General features: G+C 40.7%; 1 protein-coding gene across 3 annotated transcripts; it reads left to right on the top strand.

Moving 5' to 3' along the window:
- The first annotated feature begins 3,371 nt into the window (after positions 1 to 3,371).
- On the top strand, positions 3,372 to 20,168 carry OTULIN (OTU deubiquitinase with linear linkage specificity). 3 transcript variants are annotated; one of them, XM_068397129.1, is made up of 8 exons: positions 3,372 to 3,640; positions 4,684 to 5,019; positions 8,513 to 8,586; positions 13,214 to 13,308; positions 14,056 to 14,199; positions 16,397 to 16,522; positions 17,537 to 17,806; positions 18,484 to 20,168. In XM_068397129.1, exons 1-8 carry the CDS (start codon positions 3,462 to 3,464, stop codon positions 18,676 to 18,678), a joined length of 1,419 nt encoding a protein of 472 aa, XP_068253230.1. In that variant the 5' UTR covers positions 3,372 to 3,461; the 3' UTR covers positions 18,679 to 20,168. The 3 variants fall into 3 exon arrangements, with proteins under 3 accessions (XP_068253230.1, XP_068253231.1, XP_068253232.1); XM_068397131.1 differs by having other exon boundaries at positions 3,561 to 3,640; positions 4,688 to 5,019; XM_068397130.1 differs by lacking the exon at positions 16,397 to 16,522.
- Positions 20,169 to 20,538: the final 370 nt, after the last annotated feature.

The following is a 20,538-nucleotide window of genomic DNA, read 5'->3' as shown; positions in this document are numbered from 1 at the left end:
TTCTACAGTATTCTAGACACATTCATATAAATTCTTACTGCACTTTCATTATACCTGTTTCTTTTTCCTTTAACATTAAATTATTTAGTGTTGTTGCATGCTCTTTGACAGCTGCTGCATTCAGCCCCTAAAACCCTGGGTTTTATTTGCAAGCTAAAACTTTTCTTTGAATTTCTGCAACCTGGAAGGCAATGGCTAATACACAACACTTCTGCCACATTTCATCTTGTGAAATGTGTCATGGAACTTTCTATTATTTCCAGATACTATATACCAACACTAAACCCAAAAATACCCTTTGCTAAGAAAACAAATTTCACATACGCTTGCAATATATTGTTTACAAGAGGCAGAGAGAAACCTCATTTTTAGAAGTACTTTACAGAAAGGCTGAACTCACAAATATTCTCTTGAATTACCTTTATCAATTCAACTATGGAATATATCTAATTTGAAGATTATGAACTTCTTCCAGTTGTTCTTGTGGGGGGAGCATTGGGCGGAGAGAGTGGACTTCTCTGTTAAATTTATTTATTCAGCCAATGACATTTGGAATATTTTTTTTTCAGTTAATGCAAACACAAAGTTTTATTAGAACATCACTATTTTGGGTATTTAGTTTTAGTCTTTTTGTGATGAAGAGAAAAAATTTAATTATGTGATTGACATAAGCCCCATCTGTAAGCAGAAATATACTAAATGGAAAAGATTGCACCCATTTGTTTAAGTTCACATGAGAAGCATTACTGTACTGCAGCCTGACATATGACATCATAGCAAGCTTTTCATTTAATAATTCTTGAGAAAGGAAATACAATTTTGTCCACATTTAGCCCACACCTGGGGCTAAACAATAGGCAGTTTTTTCTATCACCCAACGTCCCTTCCCCAAATGAGGAAGGGAATTGGGAAAAGGAGGGAGACCTGTAGGTTGAAGTTGAACAGATTTAATGAAATGAAGAAAGCAATATAAATGACAACACAAAACAGACAAAGCTATACTTGTCTATAGAGCACCAGCAAGTTGCTCCAGGAATCACAATGAGAAATAAGGGAAAAGAGACAAGGAGAGTATGAAAAGTCCCCCCTCTTCCCAGCAAACCCTCTCTTTTATAGTGAACTTGATGTTAATGATACAGAATATACCTGTGGGCCAGCCTGGGTCAGCTGCCCTGGATTTAACTGCTAATGGCCTTGATCACTATGGCTGGCCACAAACTGAAACCAAATCCCAATGAAACCAGGACAAATTTGCTGTTTAGGAACTTTCTGTTATAAGGAAACAGCTACAAATAGAGCAAGTACAGAAATGACAAATTTGATTTCATACTCAGGTACAGTTCATGTATTTTTCAGTGTTATTTTGTAATACACTATTTTGCTCCCGGTAAAGAAAGGTCTAGGTTGCAACTTCGCCTACGTTACAGAGCTCTATGGAATTCTTCTGCTCTGTAGTTCCCTGAAGGGTTGTGAAATGGTCAGCTAACACGTCTCTCCCATAAAGTTGCTGGGGGAATGGCAACTGTGGCTAACTAAGAAACTAAGAAAAAAGAACTGAAACTTAAAAAAGCAGGCACCTACAGTGAATCTTAAATGCTACTGAATCTAAATTGTTTTATTATAGGAACATGGGAAACAGTTGGGTATATTGCAAGTTCAAACTCACTGTTTGAACAGGAGTAATTCTGAAATGGCCAATAATGCATTTTCAGATAAACTTGTTGGTCAAACAGTCGTTCAAACAGATTTTTCAAAGGAGATGTCAGTGTCAAGAGCAGTCCAACACAGATTTAACCCACAAGAAAAACAGTGATTAAAAAAAATTAATGTGTTTTTTTTTTCTTTTTTTTCAAACATTTGTGATGATACTTCCTTGTGTCTCAAGGACAAAAGAATCAGAAAAAAATTGTTTACAAAATTGTCCATCAGTTTCATGTGACTTAAAAGGTTTATGACGTTGCAAATTACTTATCATTGCCATTTTAACCTTTCAGAGGTTTTACTACCTGACGTATACCTTAAAAATGTTGTCCCTATAGTGTTTGATACTCAAAATACATGGATTTTTTTTTTAATCATGTTAATTCAAATTCCTTTACTGTCATCATGTTTTGTAGTTATTTTTCCCCAGTCTTAGAATCACTTGTATTACTCAAAGTGTATTCTTACAAGGGAAATTCTAGAGAGAATATATAAACACTTTTCCATTTTCAGGCCCGATTTCAAGGTGAACACCCTCCAAAATACTCATACGTCAGTGACCTTTTTTGTACACAATACAGCTTTCCTGCTTTTTACTGTTCTCAGTATTCAGTTTTTAATAGTATTGGGTATGCTTAACTCTTGAGTAACATGGAATTTTGAAAGGTTTATCATTTACTCTCTATGTAGGTTTCATCAGGAGTTGGTGAGGTGGTTTTCGCTCCTGGAAGAGAGACTTCCAGCCTCTGACAAGCTCCATGCGATGGTTGTCACATACACATTCATCTTTTCATATTGGGCTTCCTCACCAAATATTTTCATACGGAGCATCTGACAACTGGAAAACAACTCTTTTTTCCCCCTTCTCCTATATTTAAGAGAACTTAAGTGTTGTCTCCAAGCTTGGGGATTTTCCTTTAACTCCCTTTTAAGTGAATTCAAGTCTTGATTTTGAACTTTACTGAAAGCTGTTTTACTAAAAAACGACGAACCAAAACACAACCCCAAAACACCGAACAGAAGCCGTCGCTGCCTGGGGAACATGATTTCAGAGGAGGGTCCCAGCTCCACAGGTGACACTGCCGTAGGCACTGCCTTGCTGAGCCACTCACGGGGGCGCGGCGGGACCGGCCGTGGCGCCGCTTCCCCCCGCGTCGCCCAGAGGGCCCTGCCGCCGCGCGCGGGCGCCCGCTGCCGCTCGCGCGAGGGTGGCCGCGGACGGTCGCGGGGGGAACCTGCTGCGGGCTCAGGGTCAAGGACACGTGCCTCTCCCCCCAACTGGCTGGGCATTGGTCTCGCCCGCCCGCCGCGGGCCGGCAGCCTCAAGGCCCTAGCGACAGGCGGGGACGACGGGGGCAGTATTTCCCTCCACCGCCAACGCGCATGCGCTGAAGCCCGCCGCGAACCGTACTCCCCCGCTGTGCCTCGCAGCTTTTTGTGTGACGATGGCCGGGGCGGAAGGAAGGGAGGAAGCGCGAGCATGTACAAATGCCATTTCCGGCGTGATGACGCGCGGGCGGAGGGGGCCGCCAGCCGCGGCGGCCGGGGACGCGGAAGCGGCTGCGGAGCCGCGTAAGGCCGGGGCGGGCGCTCGCTCGCTCGCGCGTGGCCGTGGCCGTGGCCGCGGCGATGGGAGTGCCAGGCGCGTGCCGGCAGCCGTTGTAGCCGACCCCTGCGCGTGCCTGTGGGCGGGCGCTGCGCGGTGAACGGCGGCCTCTTCCGCAGGGAGCTCCCGGCAGCGCGGGCCCGGCCCTGCCGGCATGAGCGGCGTGCGGCGTGCGGGCAGGGGCGCGGCGGGGGGCAGCGCGCTGCGTGCCCCCCACGGCCCCGGCGAGCGGACAGCCGGAGCGGGGGCGCCCTCCTGCGCTCGGCGGGGCGCGGCAGGCGGCGGCGATCGGTGGCGGGCCCGTGGTCCCGCAGGAGAGAGGATGCCGGAAAGGTGAGGCCTGGGCTGCCCTGCGCGGTGCGGCGGTGCGGGCAGGGCTGGCGGTGTGCTGCACAGAGCCCACCTCGGTCGTCCTTCCCTGGGGAGCGGGGCCGGGCGCGGTCGGGACAAGGTGCGCAGCTCTCGTCCCGAGCTTCGTTCTGCGGGACGGCTTGGTACATAGCAGGGCCCGAGTGCGAAGGGACAGGGACGTCTGGGAGAGAAAGGTTTGTGGCAGGTGGGAGGCTTTAACCGGGTGTCGGTCTCTTCTCTGAAGTAACAAGTGATAGAAAAAGAGGAAACAGCCTCAAGTTGCGCCAGGGCAGGTATAGATTGGATATTAGGAAAAATGTATTCACTGAAAGGGTTGTCAAGCGTTGGACCAGGCTGCTCAGGGAAGTGGTTGAGTCACCATCCCTGGAGGGATTTAAAAGATGTGTAGATGCTCTCCCTGGCACGGTTCAAGGCCAGGTTGGATGGGACTTTGAGCAACCTGGTCTAGTGGAAAGGTGTCCCTGACCATGGCAAGGGGGAACTTGTAGAATGGCTTGTAGAAAGTCCTCTCTTAACTTAATAACTTGGAAATCATGTTGGAAGAAACAAAGATCAGAAACTTTTGCATTAAGCTGTAATCCTGGTGCAGTGGGAAGTTTAACGGAGCACTGGGTGAGTTTGTAAAAATTCTCCTCTTGCAGGACTGAAACTTGTTTCATTGGGATTTCTATTAACCTTCAGGTTTTTAGGTGATAATGCCCCTTGAGAAGAGCAAGTGTGCAGTCAGGGCACTAATTCTAGTGTGGGTTGTGTTTGAGGAACTGGTACACATTAGCCTCGTTAAGAAATGCAATTGGCTTGCCAAGGAGATGAGTTTGAAAATAGCTGGGGTGCTCTGTCATCTTACCAAACTATTTGGATTTTGTTCCACTTTTTGAATAACTTAAGTACCCTCTGAATCATCAGAATATAATATAACTATCGAAATATTGTAATTTTCTTAAAACATGTGCTTTTGTTCTTCCATGAGAGATACTCTTCATATATTTCACCATTCTTCAAAGCCAGGATAATTTTCAAGGGTGGATGACGGAACCAACCAGCCTTTCTGCGGGTGCAGAACAGACACAGAAAAAAGAGAGTGTTGCCATACAGTTGATGAAGCATGAAGAGGAAGTTGGTGTTCCTTCTAATGAACTTGTTTCAGCAAACGCAGCTACTGACCAGAAAGAGCAATCTACATCGGAAGTGAGAAAGGACTATGTATACAGAAGTACTGGGAGACCTGAGAAGACAGATATGATTAAATCGCTTGTGACAGATCAGGATGCATCTAGAGACTGTGAGCTGTATCTACCCGTGTCTAGTAACTGTTCAGCAATGGAGTCATCTGAGGACAGGTGAGGATTTTTTTTTTTCTAATATATTAACAGCTTTTCTATAAAAAGGGAGGGGTACTTTCAGTTTGTGAAAGTGAATTTCTTGGCAAAATTTCGTATGAGTTAGTGTCTTAGTGAAATAGGTCTAAATGTCAAATCTTAAACTTTGAAGGCCACCCTTTAGATAAATTGCATATTTTTATAGTTTATTAGTGGCCTCCTTTCCCCATCTAAGGGAATAACTGATGCGACATTAAGCTCTTAAGGGTAGGATGCAGAGCATGGGAAACTAAGAGTTGAAGATAGGTACTCTGGTAGCTTGGTTTTAACCCTGTGAACACTTTGTTAGGTGCAGTGCTGACAATTGTAGGCAGCTGTTTTTAATCCTAATGCTTCAGCTTTTTGTTTGTTTATTTTTTGTAAACCTCCTGCTATAGGCTGAAGTAAAAATTTCGTTGTGTGATTCAGATTTGACAGTAGAAGTCTTTACAAGAATATTTGGTATCTGGAGGAAGAAATAAATATGAAGGTTTTTTGAAAAAAAAAAAATTCCAAACTTCTGAAAACAAAAGTAATGCACATGAAGAGTGGCTTTATGTCACTGAAGAATACGTTAATAAAGTAAGAGAAGAAAGTGGTTTCTAATCCTCTTTCTATAGGTAGCCTGTGGACTTTTTTAGGCAACATCAGAAATGTATAATAAGTACTGACTTAGTGAAAAAGTCACTGAAAATAAGTACGTGTTTTCAAGGATGCTTTTCAAATCTTATTTCCTGCTTAAATTAGTCTGTACTTTAAGCACAATCTAATATGTTAATATGAGTTTTTTAATATTAATGCTCATTTAACATTAATACACAGATTCATATAAATATGTATTAAGTGTATTTTGTATGTTGGCAAAAGTGTGGTACATAAGGATCTCTATCCTTCTGAATTTTTGAATTAACTCCTACTTGGGATACTGATTCTATTTTATCTAATATGTATTTACATGAACTATTAATAGCAAGGAATTTAATGACATAAAAAAATGAAATATTCATCCCTTCATGATAGTAAATGGAAGACTTTAAGCACTGTTTTTGCTTTCATATGTTATCTGCAATACCAGGTGTTCTAGTCCTGCAAATCTAGTATTAAAGTACTATTTATGTTTTTGCCCATAGTCCTTTCCCTTCTCTCCAGCTTAGTTTTGCTTGCAGTTGCCTTAACTTGTTGGGGTTTAGTTTTTTTGATGGTGTAGGGGTTTGTTTTGTTGCTTGTTTTTAAAATGTGAAGCCCAGGATACTCCCAAGTAGAATCTGACATCCTTTTTTTTTTTTCCTTGATATCTTTGGTGCAGCAGAATCTGATTTACTAGTTCAGCAATTTAAGCGTTTACACACAACACTATGCACTTTTTTTTCTTTTGTGCGTGCATGTTTTCATTTAATTCTTTTCCATCTGCTATTTTATTTTTGCTCTATTTTCAAATATGAATGGGGAAGTTGAGTACTTCTCTTTGTGGTTTGTAACCTAAATGTATTTGAGGAGGTATCCCAAAGTAACGCTTCGCCCCGCCCTGCTGCCTCCCATGGAATCCCTGCTAGAAGCAGGTTTGTTCATGCTCAGAGGGGGAGGTTGTTGCTTTGTATTTTAAATACTTACCTTACAGATAAGCTAGGCTAGCGATTGCTGCTGTCAGATACCAAGTTGTTTGTTTTTTTTCCATAGCATTTTCAAGGTTATTAAGTATTCTTGAAATTCTTCACAAACCTTAATGGGCCTTAATCTCTGCTGAGAGATAAGATTATGCATGGAAATTAGGGTTTGTCCAGTGCCACACTGTAACAAGGATAAGGGCTTGGGAGAAGTATTTCTGTGATTTTGCTTCTAGGCAGGTAGTATTCTTTTTATGGAGTACTGTGTTTAATATCTACTACATCTATTGTTTCTCTTTTAATTAATAAGTATGTAGTATTGTTATGAATCAGATTTCAGCAGCTAGTTGAACACTCAGGAAACTCAGTTTGAAAGTTAAAGGTTTGAAACTTGAGTAAAAACTAAACTGTAGTTTCATACGACTGCACAGTAGATGACAGTTTCCTGGTATTAACTTATATTTGTCTTCTTACTAAACATTTTTTTTTTTTGTTCTCAAGGGAAATATATGCAAATGGATTAGAAATGTTGTCTTTTTAAAGTAAGCTGGTTTGGATATAAAGAAAAAGAAATACAGAGCTATAATTTACCAGTGTATTCTTTCATGTTTAATGAGAGTTATCTTATTAGCAGCTGGCTACATTAAACCCTTTCTTGCAGTTTTTCTAACTGCTTGTCCTCTGTCAGTAGTGTAAGATGGGTCAGGGTCACCGCCTTAATTTCTTCCTGGTCTTTTGCAAGCACACTGTGGTTTGGGGTTTTTTGTGTAGTATGTTAGAAGCTGCTAACAGTAGTGGGCAGTGAATAATAACCTTACACTATTTTTTCTGCACATGTACTTTCTTCAAAATACAAACTTTCAATGTAACCTTCTTTAACTGGTAAGCTTAAATGATTTACTAATATGTTTGGTTTTTTTGAAGTATTTTAGCTGTGAAACTGTGATTTTAAAGTTTATTTGCTAGATGTAATTATATGACAAATGCCACTCAGAATTACATTTAAAGGAATGTGCAATTTACAGTTCTGTTTTTTGAATGCTGTATGGACCTCCATTCTCAACAGTAGTGGTCACACCCTAGCTTCGAGATCTCTTCTTGATAATGCTAGGCTATGCATAGAAACAGTATCCTTTTAGGCAATCATTTTATCCCTCATGGTAATAACTTGACTTCAGAATGTCTGTGTATAGGCTGAGATGGAGACATTTGACTCTAAAGACAGCATACCTTGACCAAAAAGCCCTTATTATTCGAGGAAGAAATGTTTGTCTGGGTTTGTTAGCCCGTAGGCCGCAGTTTGGATCATGCTTGGAATTTTGTTTTCTTCGAGTTTGTAACATTCAAACCAGCTGCAGATAGCTGGCTACTTTTCATCATGATATTCTACATATTCTGCTCATTACTAGGCAGGTTGCTCAGCCCCAGTGGAGCGTCGATACAAAGCTCTGGTGAGTAATGCATTCTTAGTTGCATGCTTAGGTTGCAGTATTCATATACTCAGCAAATAAGGCGTTTTGGCTTGTACCTTTTGCAAATGTATCCTGTAAAATTTACAGACGCAAAGGGACTTTAGTACTCTGTAGTCTCCATACAATCAGCAGAAGAGAAATTCAGGCAGTGATTCATTACCAGCATAGGTATCATAAATAAGAGAGGGGAACAGTTGAGAGGTTTGTTTAAACTTTTTTTTTTGGAGAACTCATGTTGGTTTTATGAAAATGTGTAAGATGGAAAGCAAATCAAGTTGAGAAGATACTTGACGAAAGACTTAAGTACTTCCTTGTAGCTGTAAACAGGGGAAAAGGTAAATTACTATAAGATTTGAGCTATTACATGAAGTATGTGTTATGTGTTGATTTTTATTGCAGTGAGGAGGACATGTATCGTGATGCAGAAGAAATAGAGAGAGAGAAAATACTACTTTGTGAGACAAGCTCTTCAGGTACTTTCGAACTTTGTCTCAAATACAGTATTGCAATTCATTGTAGCACTAATTTGTGATGATCTGACACCCTAATTTCCAAGGATTTTTGTGCACAGATGTCTCTGTGCAATAGAAGATACTTATAATGGCTGAGTGCATTGTACAGTTTAATTCACAAAAATGTTACTTTTATGTAAAACTAGTTGCTTTCAGTATATTTTTTTCCCTGTGTTTCTGTAGTTACTTTACAAGAGAAAGTGAAGCCTATGCTTGAAAATTACTGATTTATAGTCATTATAGCAGCATCGTAAAGGATAGGGGGCAATGGCTACAAGTTCCTGCCTGGTGCAGCAGGCGCATCTCCTCTGTGACTACCCCACCTTCCCTGGTGCCTTTGCAAAATAGAATCACAGAATCAATCAGGTTGAAAGAGACCTCTGGGATAAGGCTCTGCAAGTGGAACGGAACAGTAACAGGGATGATGGTTCATCTAGCTTGGATGTGTCGCTGAGGTTAAGTCGGCCTAAGCCCTGCGTCAAAACTGCTTCCATAAAGAAAAAAAGAGGGGTAATTGTCATAGGAGACTCCCTTCTGAAGGGAACAGAAGGTCCAATATGCAGACCGGACCCACTTCTTAGGGAAGTCTGCTGCCTCCCTGGGGCCTGGGTTAAAGATGTGAAGAGAAAGCTCCCTACCCTGGTATGGCCCTCAGATTGTTATCTGTTATTGATTTTTCAGGTAGGCAGCAATGAAGTTGCAACAAGAAGTCCAAAGGCAATCAAAGGAGACTTTGGGCCTTGGGACAACTGGTTAAGGGATCAGGAGCACAAGTGGTATTCTCCTCTTATCCCTCCAGTTGTAGGGAGTGATGAGGGAAGAAACAGGAAGAGCCAGCAGATCAATACCTGGCTCCGAGACTGGTGTCACTAGCAGAATTTTGGGTTTTTCCATTGTGGGTCAATCTACACAACACCAGGCCTGCTGGCAATAGATAGGGTGCACCTGTCTCGAAGGGGGAAAAGGATCTTTGTGGAGGAATTAGCAGGGCTCGTTGCAAGAGCTTTAAACTAGTATTGAAGGGGGAAAGAGATAAAACCAGGCTCCCTAGGGATAAGCCTGGGGGCGGCACGCCAGTGTTTGTGGGGTGGTGTGCTGGTGGGGTCATTTGGTTTGCCATCTCAGTGGAGGCAGGGGATGGAGAGCCATGCGACAGCAAAGACACAAGGGTTATTGATGGGTTAGAAACCATGGAAGCGCACAAGAATGGTCACGTAGGAGTTAGGGCTTCTCCCTCCAAAAAGGTGGTGGGGTCAATAGCCCAACTGAAGTGCATCTACACCAATGCACGCAGCATGGGCAACAAACAGAAGGAGCTGGAAGCCATTGTGCAGCTGGAAAAACTATGATATAGTTGCAATCGTGGAAACATGGTGGGGTGAGTTGCACAACTGGAGTGCTGCCCTTCAGAAGGGGCAGGCAAGGTAGGAGAGGTGGTGGGGTGGCCCTGTGTGTTTTGACTGTCTGGAGCTTAAGGATGGTGACAATAGGGTTGAGTGTTTATGGGTAAGAATCAAGGGAAAGACCAACAAGGCAGATATCATGGTGGGAGTCTGCTATAGACCACATAACCAGGATGAAGAGGCAGACAAAGTGTTCTATAAGCAGCTGGGAGAAGTCTCACGATCAGTAGCCCTTATTTTTGTGGGGGACTTCAACTTACTGATGTCTGCTGGAAATACAATACAGGGGAGAGGAAACAGTCTCGGAGGTTCCTGGAGCGTGGGAGATGATAACTTCCTGACACAGCTGGTGCGTGAGCCAACTAGGGAAGGCGCCCTGCTGGACCCATTGTTTGTGAACAGAGAAGGACTTGTGGGTGATGTGACAGTTGGAGGCCATCTTGGGCACAGTGATAACGAAATGATAGTTTTCAGTTCTTGGAGAAGTAAGGATGGGGGTCAGTAGAACTGCTAGCTTGGACTTCCGGAGGGCAGGCTTTGGCCTGTTTAGGAGCCTGGCTGACAGAGTCCCTTGGGAGGCAGTCCTGAAGGGCAAAGGAATCCAGGAAGGCTGGACACTCTTCAAGAAGGAAATCTTAAAGGTGCAGGAGCAGGCGGTCCCCATATGCTGGAAGACGAGACGGTGGGGAAGAAAACTGGCCTGGCTGAACAGAGAGCTTTGGCTGGAACTCAGGAAAAAAGGGACAGTTTATGACCTTTGGAAGAAGGGGCAGGCCACTCAGGAGGACTACAAAGTTGTCATGAGGTTATGCAGGGAGCAAATTAGAATGCCCAAAGCCCAACTAGAACTTAGTCTGCCTACTGCTGTAAAAGACAATAAAAAATGTTTCTATAAATACATTAGCAACAAGAGGAGCGCCAAGGAGAATCTCCATCCTTTATTGGATCTGAGGGGAAACATAGTGACAAAGGCTGAGGAAAAGGCTGAGGTGCTTAATGCCTTCTTTGCCTCAGTCTTTAGTAGTAAGACCAGTTGGTTTCTGGGTACCCAGCTCCCTGAGCTGGAAGACAGGCACGGGTAGCAGAATGAAGCCCCCACAATCCATGGGGAAATGGTCAGCCACCTGCTACACCGCTTAGACACACACAAGTCTGTGGGGCTGGGTGGGATCTACCCAAGGGTACTAAGAGAGCTGGCAGAAATGCTCACTGAGCCACTTTCTGTCACTTATCAGCTGTCCTGGCGAACCGGGGAGGTCCCAAGTGACTGGAGGTTAGCAAATGTGATGCCCATCTACAAGAAGGGCCGGAAGGAGGATCTGGGGAACTACAGGCCTGTCAGTGTGACCTTAGTGCCAGGGAAGGTTATGGAGCCGATCATCTTGAATGCCATCACGCGGCACATACAGCACAACCAGGCGATCAGGCCCAGTCAGCATGGGTTTATGAAAGGCAGGTCCTGCTTGACTAACCTGATTGCCTTCTATGACAAGGTGACCCACTTACTGGATGCAGGAAAGGCTGTGGATGTTGTCTGCCTGGACTTTGGTAAAGCCTTTGACACAGTCTCCCACAGCATTCTCCTGGAGAAACTGGCTGCTCATGGCTTGGATGGGCATACGCTTCTCTGGGTAAAAAAACTGGCTAGATGGCCTGGCACAAAGAGTTGTGGTGAATGGAGTTCAGTCCAGTTGGTGGCTGGTCACAAGTGGTGTTCTCCAGGGCTTAGTATTGGGGCCAGTTCTGTTCAATATCTTTATCAATGATCTGGACGAAGGGATCGCGTGCACCCTCAGTAAGTTCGCAGATGACACCAAGATTGGGTGGGAGTGTTGATCTGCTGGAGGGTAGGAAGGCTCTGCAGAGGGATCTGGACAGGTTGGATCGATGGGCCGAGGCCAACTGTATGAGGTTCAACAACGCTAAGTGTCAGGTCCTGCACTTGGGTTACAACAATCCCATGTACCGCTACAGGCTTGGGGCAGAGTGGCTGGAAAGCTGCCTGGTGGGAAAGGACCTGGGGGTGTTGGTTGACAGCTGGCTGAGTATGAGCCAGCAGTGTGCCCAGGTGGCCAAGAAGGCCAACAGTATCCTGGCTTGTATCAGGAATAGTGTGGCCAGCAGGACAAGGGAAGTGATCATCCCCCTGTACTCAGCACTGGTGAGGCCGCATCTCAAATGCTGTGTTCAGTTTTCGGCCCCTCACTACAAGAAAGACATTGAGGTGCTGGAGCGAGTCCAAAGAAGGGCAACAAAGCTGATGAAGGGTCTGGAGAACAAGTCTTATGAGGAGTGGTTGAGGGAACTGAAGTTGTTTAGTCTGGAGAAAAGGAGACTCAGGGAAGACCTTATTGCTCTCTACAGTTACCTGAAAGGAGGTTGTAGCGAGGTGGGTGTCAGTCTCTTCTCCCAACTAACAAGCGATAGGATGAGAGGAAATGGCCTCAAGTTGCACCAGGGCAGGTTTAGATTGGATATCAGGAAAAATTTCTTCACGGAAAGGGTTATCAAGCATTGGACCAGGCTGCCCAGGGAAGTGGTGGAGTCCCCATCCCTGGAGGTGTTTAAAAGACATGTAGACATGGCGCTCAGGGACATGGTTTAGTGGTGGACTTGGCAGTGTTAGGTTAGTGGTTGAACTTGATGATCTTAAAGGTCTTTTCCAACCAAACCGATTCTGTGATTCTATGATTCTGTCTGTTGCTGGGATTGCTTGATAGCCTTATTGCCATCTGTTTTGGAATGAAGGCTGTTGGGATTCCAGGGGAAAACTGCAGTTCTTCTTTCTACCATTGTTTCTGGCTTATTCAGAAAGATCTGTTATCTTTCTTTGTTATAGGCCAGCTGCTGAACGAAGAGAAACTTTTACCCAATATTTTTCTGATTGCTAAGAAAATGAAGAGTATTAATTTCTATTCTTTGCTGATTAGCATTTTTCAGAAGAGAGGAGCAGAGTGTTCTCTGTTTTGTTGGACTACATCATTATTTTTGTTCACTTGTCATTTTCTGAGCAAGCTGAGCTTTTTTCCCCTCCCATACTAATTACTTAGTAGCTATGGGTTGTGCTGCCAGTCTCCTTTGGCACCAATGTTAAAGTGATTTAGTGTATTTAGAAATTCAATGCTTTTTCTATGTTGTTCTGTTTCACAGTTCTCAGTATAATGTTACATATTCTATTTTGACAGAATATAAACTAAGTGTTGCACTTGAAATGGATATCATGGAGTATTGCAGAAAAGAATGGAGAGGAAATACACCAGTAGCTAAAAGGATGAGAAAGGTTATCAGTTCTCTTTTTGTTGAATTTTGCTGGGCTTTGTGTTTTCTTTTGTATGTTTAGCAGGTGATTTCCTATGGGAACAATCTTTAAAACAAGAAATACAATAGCAATGTTTTCCAATGTCTGGTCTTAGAAGTGGCTTATGATGGCATTGGATCTTGCTAGGTTAGCTGAAGAGACGTGCTGAGCTTCAGAAGTTGTGTTTCAACATTGCTGCTTCTGCTAAAAGTGTACGTATGGGAACAACAGGGAGGGGACAAATGTGCTGAGGCATGTGTCAAGATATTTTAATGTAAAAACAATTTTTCCCTGAGGCAAAAACAAACTACATGTGACACGTAATGGGTAAATGGAATAAACTATTGCTGAAACTTCTTGTAAGCATGATATATTTTTATATTTATAGTCTCATATGTGTATGTTTGGATTTTTTTTGTAGCTTGAGTTAGCTACCCACATTTCAGTGATACTTCTGCTCTGTCATCAAATAAATGCCACAACCAATTATCTACTTAGATTTCTTTGGTTTCTTGTTTGTTATTCAGCAGAACTAAGGAAGTTTTTTTTCAAAGCATAATTTGTGACATAAAAGCATTTGAACTTCCAAAATGGGTAGTGGATCAAATCCTTTTTAAATAGCATTAGCATTTGGATGCTAATATTCCAGTATCTTTTATGATACCACTGCGTGACCTTAAACTGTTTTTTTAATACTTTCATGTTATTTGTATTTTGTGTTTTTTCTAGGGATATGAAGCGGTTGCTCAGAAGTTTGCATCTATAAGGAGGGTACGAGGTGATAACTATTGTGCTCTCAGAGCAACTCTGTTCCAGGCACTAAGCCAAGCTACCCAGTTACCAAGCTGGCTGCAGAGTGAGGATTTTACTATGGTAGGTGTCAAACTCTGATCTTCTGACAGGAGAGGAATGTTGGTTCTAACCTATTGGATAATTTTATGATCTCATTTCTCTATTATGCTATATGCTCACTTCTCAGTATCCATTGAATTCAGAAGTGGTAATGTTCAGTTTTCTTGTTGATTTTACCGTGATTCTTTCAACTTGGAATTGAGTCCAGGTCCTGTTAGTTTCCAGTTTATAATGTATAAATGTTACTGTAATGCTGACTGTAATGTAACTTGTTTGTCTTCATCTTGCGCTCTTGGTTTCTTCTTAATGCAGGTAATGCAGCAGTAAGAGGTTTTCTATAAGCTGGTAGTAACAAAAAATATAGACAGCTTATTCTAAGCATATTTTAAAAAAAACAAAAACAAAAACAAAACCAGCTTTTAAAAATTATCATCTGTGTTCTTGTGTGCCATATATGGTTTCTATAGAAAGTGGATTAACAAACTGGATGCTGCAGGTTTTTCAGAATGTATTACCTGTGTCTTAAATGTTAAAATAAGTGTGTAAGAGCAACTCCAGCCTGATATGAAGAACTGTCCTTATGGAGCATTGATGGATAAACAAAGCAAGGTGTCTTGCTAAGAGTAGAAGAAAAACATTCCAGAAATTGTCTTGCATCAACAAAGTCCATTAGGTGATATCAGTGAACATGGAAGAAACATGTAAAAATCTGCCTACACAGAAGTAGCCCACTTCAGGAGAGTAAGTTTCCAGTTGTCCAGGTTGCTGCTGGAAATGTAAATGATGAATGTCTGACACAGACTCTGTGTTGTAGGGTAGCAGTCCAGGTAGAATCATACTGCTCTTACTGCCTTCCTGTATAACTTTAATGCCATCTTAAAATTTCTTATTGTGATCACTGTCATTGTTAAGTAAACTTCTGCTGACATGTTTTTGTAATTATTGATAAAAATATTTCTATGTGATGTTTCTTTATGGCATCAGTATGTTCTAGAAAGGTTTCAGTTTTATAAAAAAAAAAACACACATTCTCCCAGCTGACAACTGTCTCTACATTGTCAAACAATAGAAGATAGTTTCGCAGTGCTCCTTTAACAAACGTGCAAACTTTTAAAAATGGTGTACTTGGGTGAACATAATTTTTGAACTTCTATTTTTTTTCCTACTGATTTATAGGAGAAAATGTGTCATATCATGGTAATTAACATTTTTTAAAAAGGTGTACAACTTATTTAATAAAACACACTAATTAAAATTTAAATTTAATGCGTCGAAGCATAGGGCATGTAAGAGAAAGTGTGGTGACAGCAAGAAGTACAATTTCAACAAAGTTGTTTTTTTTTTATCAAAATAAATTAAAACCTATGCTTACATGCACATCTAGTTGCAGGAGTTATTGCCATATAACCTTTGATTATGTAGTTCTATATGTCAAATTAGCATGGGGGTGTTAGGCTGGAGTAGGGGAAGGTCTGTGTGTATCTGACAAATTAAATATTTGGTTGCCATTAAAGAGAGCACGTTAGTAATTCGGAGTCCTGATAAGATGAAAACTGTCTGGTAATGGCTGATCGTAGATGTGCTGCTTTAGCCAAATATTTAATTCAATGTGAGACACAACTCTTCCATTTCTAGTGGTAAAATGGGTTAATAGATGAGGATAAAAAATGGCACATGCAACCACCACAATGTCCTTCAAGAGAAGTGTAAAAGCTCTTAACTGAGCAGGCATAGCACGTGAGCAGTAAAAGAGGCAGTTCTGAGGCTGAAGTATGATCTGATGCATCCGCTAATCCTCGGGTTGTTTTCTTCTTTGTCAGAAGAAACCAGTCCCATAGTGTTTTAATTACATTCTCTGAAAACACAGTTCGTGTGTTCTGGACTAAGTAGTTTGTACTCCACCAAGACTTCTGGCTTACCTGGTGGATGTCATCACATCTTTAACCTTCTCTTCTGTTGTTTCAGGGACATTTTTCAAACACTCTTACTGTCATCAGCTGTTGGAGGTTTTTTAAATTTTTTTGAAAAAAAGCTATGAGTAACTTAGAGTTACTCGTGTTAGTATGACAGCTGTTCAGAAGAACATATGAGGGATCATGTTAAGGTGCAAAATGTAAAAAAAAAAAAAAAAAAAAAAATTCAATAAAATAATAATGTGCAAGGTGGTGACTTTTCCTTTCAAGACTTTTGACTTAAGCTGTCTTCTCTCAACTTCCAGCTTCCTGAAAACTTGCTAAGCAAATACGACTGGATCAAGCAGTGGCAGCTAAAACAGAAACTAGGCAGGAAGATGGGAGAAATAAGTGATGAAATTAAAGAATATTTAATGCTTCTAAGGAAGAAGGTTGGAAAAGTATTTGTTTATTTTTGGTCACTTGCAAATAAGAAAAATTACAAAGATTTTTAAATGTGGTGAATTTAGCATAAGGATGCTTTCACTAGTGAAAAAAGTCACTTTTCTGTAGATACACTGGAAAAAAAATGAAGGAATGTCTGTTCAGTTCTGTGGGAGTTTTCTAGTCTTCCGCTGCTTGCATTAGCCTGATGCTGGAATTAATTTGTAAGCAGCTCTGCAGAAAACTATTAGACAGGTTTCAATGAAGAAATTAATGTAATAGAGTAACATTTTGCCTTTGTTATTTCTTGTATTTATTTGAAGAAATAATGCATACTGTGGATAAATGCTGTTGCTACCTTGAACAGGTCATGAAAAGAAAAAAAAAACAATAATGATGAAATAATTTCAAAGGAGTGGTTTGTTTCATCTTTATACATTTTTATTCTAGATTAACGTAACAGATTGTGCCTTTTTGGTGTTTGTAGTGTATTACTTGGCCCCATCTTTCCCTGCCTTGAAACTCTGGAACTTATTTTAAAACCCTTTAGTTGTTCTTGTCTTACTGTGAATACATATTCTCTTTTTTTTTTTTTTGAAGGCTTCTAAAAATATTTTCAAGGCTGCATTCAAGCAGTTTCTGAGGGTGGGAATGAAATATGCATTCTGAGTAACTGAAATGTAAAGAATATGAAGGATGTAGGATTTATGATACAGGAAACAAAAAGTTTATTATCTTATTGCTTATTGTCCCATGGCAATATTTGTTTTGCCACCTTGCATCAATTTCCAACATCCCCTTCTTTTGCTTTGCTTAAGGACTAATTTAAGCAAAATTAGACATAACTCAACTTGACCTTGATAGGACTACAGCTGTGTGTTTTTTAAAAGGCACAAAGACCTTCATAAATTCAAATTCTGAGTGCCTGTGCTGTGCATCTGGCAATTCACAAGTGGCTTTTTACAGCTCTTGCACATTGATGGCTATTGATACATGTTGTGTGTGTTATTTTTTTTTTATAGTGGAAGAATATAAGTGAAATCAAGGATCCTATTGAGAAACAAGAAGCTTGTGATAAATTGTTTAAAAACGAAGAGGAAGAGTATAGTCTCTATGAAGCACTAAAATTTTTGATGCTTAACACCGCCATCGAATTATACAATGATGATAAAAATGGAAGGAGGGTTCCTGTCTTTTCATGGTTACTGTTTGCACGGGATACATCTAGCAATCCTTGTCAGTTAATGCATAATCACTTGAATCATATTGGTCACAGTGGAGGCCTTGAACAAGTAAGAAGAGGTTGTTCTTACAGTGTTATTTTCCCATTTTGGAGGTTTTGGTTTCAAGTGGTTTAAGAAATCACCCAGCTTTTGTTAGTCTCACTAATTTTAATGGTGTAGTGTCTGGTCTTTCATTGGGAAAAATGTAGTAGAACTGTTTGCTTGCAGCAAGAGTCTGTAGAGGCCTGCCTTTTAAACATTGATTTTTGTCTGACGGCTGATGCTTCTATCTGCTTTTTATTTGGCTAGAGAGTTCAGAGCACCCTCTTAAGAGGGAAAGGGTCAGTGCCTGAAACCCGTTCTTGTCTGGTTTGGTGACTTAACGGGATGAATACCAATACGTGAGCATGTCTGTCTTACCTGCTTGTGGCAGTAGGGAAGTGGGATTCTCTGTATAAAGTAGCTTTTCTTTAGGACTAACATCCTACTATGCCATTGTGGGGTCTGAAGAGCTCCATGTTAAAGGCATGGTATCTTAGAGGTATTTGTGCAGCAAGTTAAGAATGGCTTGAATGATTGAGATACTGGACTAGATATGCTCATGTATATGCATTCTCATTTACTTCTATTTTTTTTTCTTTGAAAAATTACATCTGATAGGTATTAGTTTAGTATTTTTATGAGAAATATCTTGTAAAAGATACGTTTAATTTTACACGTCATATTTCTGCTTTTTTCCAATGTAGGTGGAAATGTTTCTCCTCGCTTACACTCTGCAGTATACCATCCAAGTGTATCGACTGTATAAATACAGTACTGATGAATTCATCACACTTTACCCCAATGACCCAGAGGAGGACTGGCCTGTGGTGACTCTCATAACTGAAGATGACAGACATTATAATATTCCAGTCAGAATGTGCCAAGAGACTACGCTGTAAACAAGTGATTTTTGGCAGACAAACCTGTCTTACTGAGGTTTCCAGCACTATTTTGAAACAGGATGATTATGAAATCTGTGTTACTAAATCTACAACAACTTGAAGTCCATGTTTGAGAAGTTTACATCTGAACTAAAATATAAAATAGGTGCTAGCTTAAAGAGTAAAAATTTTGCAAGTATGGCTTTTGCTGCCCATTAAAAAAAAAAAAAAAAGGTAACTTCTGCAATCCTTTTTTTGAAGGGCTTACTCTGAATAGGAATGCAAAAACTGTAGTCTTAACGTCTTTTAAGAAGATAGGTGAGGCTCTGTGGTAAGACATGAGCTGACCTTCTGCTCCCTGAAATAATAAGATAATGATGAATTGAAATTTCTGGAAAAGTAAGCTGGCAGTGGCCTGACTGATACTTGTAATGCTGCTTAGAAAAGCAATTTGTACAAGTCTTGGGTCTCAGGAAGCAATATAATTCTTTTGCAGTTGGAATTTAATGTCTGCCAAGGTTTATGCTAGAAGAGAGATGTTATTTAAAGTTTTCTAATGGTTTGAGGTTTTTTTTCTGGCATGAATATCTCTTATTTAGAAGCCGGTTGTCTGTTACACTGAAAATGAAGAGCTCTTCCCCTTTCAACCCTTTGAGAGGATCATGGTAAAGAGACTTGATAATAAGGGAGTATAAAAGTTGAATTTGTGACCTACTAACAAACAAAACCTAGACAGAATTCCCTCTTCAGTTATGATAGCTGATATGAAATAATCACATGCCCACTAAGTTCCATGTCTGTTCCCATTACTGTTCCTGTAATGTTAAATCCTCCCTGATAGCTGCTGTGGAGAACATCAGGATTTTAATTTGTCCGGGGAGTGCAGCAGATAGAAGTAAACTTCTGGTGCAGCTTCTCCACTCTTGGGAGAAGTATGTAGGAGGTTTTGTTTCTGCTTAGAATTATTCATTAAGCTTTAAATTGAAGGAATACAGAGTATATCAGATGCTGGGAGTGCTGACTGACGCTTAAAAATAAATGAATAATAAAACCTTCACCTTTAGCTTAAAGTGGAAGTATGCCCTAGAGATGATTGTCAGAACAAGAGAGTGAAAATTGATTTAAATGAAATGCGGGTCATACACAGATCACTTGGCTTCTCTTAGAAGGCCGCCTTATGTAAAAGGGGTAAGATTATAAAAACTACTTTTCATGCAAATATTCTGGAGGAAATGACATGCAAAACTTCTGGCATGCAAAACTTGAAATTCTCCTGTTTTGTTCTACTTAAAATTAATTTGTTAACTTTTATTGTGAAAGGTAATTGCACAACGAGAATGTGTATTCAGTATGTTCTAAAATGTGTTTTAGACACATCTTAATGAGGTCTGTCATGTACTCAGTGTTGTATTTACCGTGTTGTCTTTGCCTTTTAAAACAACTAGTTTGATCTGTTACTGAAAACTTCTGGGAGCTACAAGGGAATAAAAAGAAACCAATTAATCTGACAGTATTTTGTTTCTTGTTTTATGCCCTGTTTTCTCCCTAGCTCTGTATTTTTGAGTTTTTAATTTTGAAATCCTTGTTCAAGTTAGTTATTTCTTGAAAGCTGCAAAGCAGAGTAACATGTGTAAAACAAGTCATTATCAGCTTGCTGCTTGCACATGAACAGCAAAAATTTTCCCCGAATAACTGTTATGCAGGTAATGCTGAAAGGGAAAGAAAAATAAATTAACTTTTGCAACTTGCTGAACTCTGATAGAAAAGTTGTAGTTATGATTTAAATAACTGAAATTATTTAAATCTTGATGTCTTCTAATTGTGATACATTCTTGAGATTAAAACTTAACACCTCTTTGGAAAAGACATCTTTGTCGT

The sequence above is a fragment of the Nyctibius grandis genome, chromosome 3, assembly GCF_013368605.1.
Source record: "Nyctibius grandis isolate bNycGra1 chromosome 3, bNycGra1.pri, whole genome shotgun sequence".
In the NCBI taxonomy this organism is placed as follows: domain Eukaryota; kingdom Metazoa; phylum Chordata; class Aves; order Nyctibiiformes; family Nyctibiidae; genus Nyctibius; species Nyctibius grandis.
Note: the sequence above shows the minus strand (reverse complement) of the source record. Positions and strands in the feature narration are given on the sequence as shown.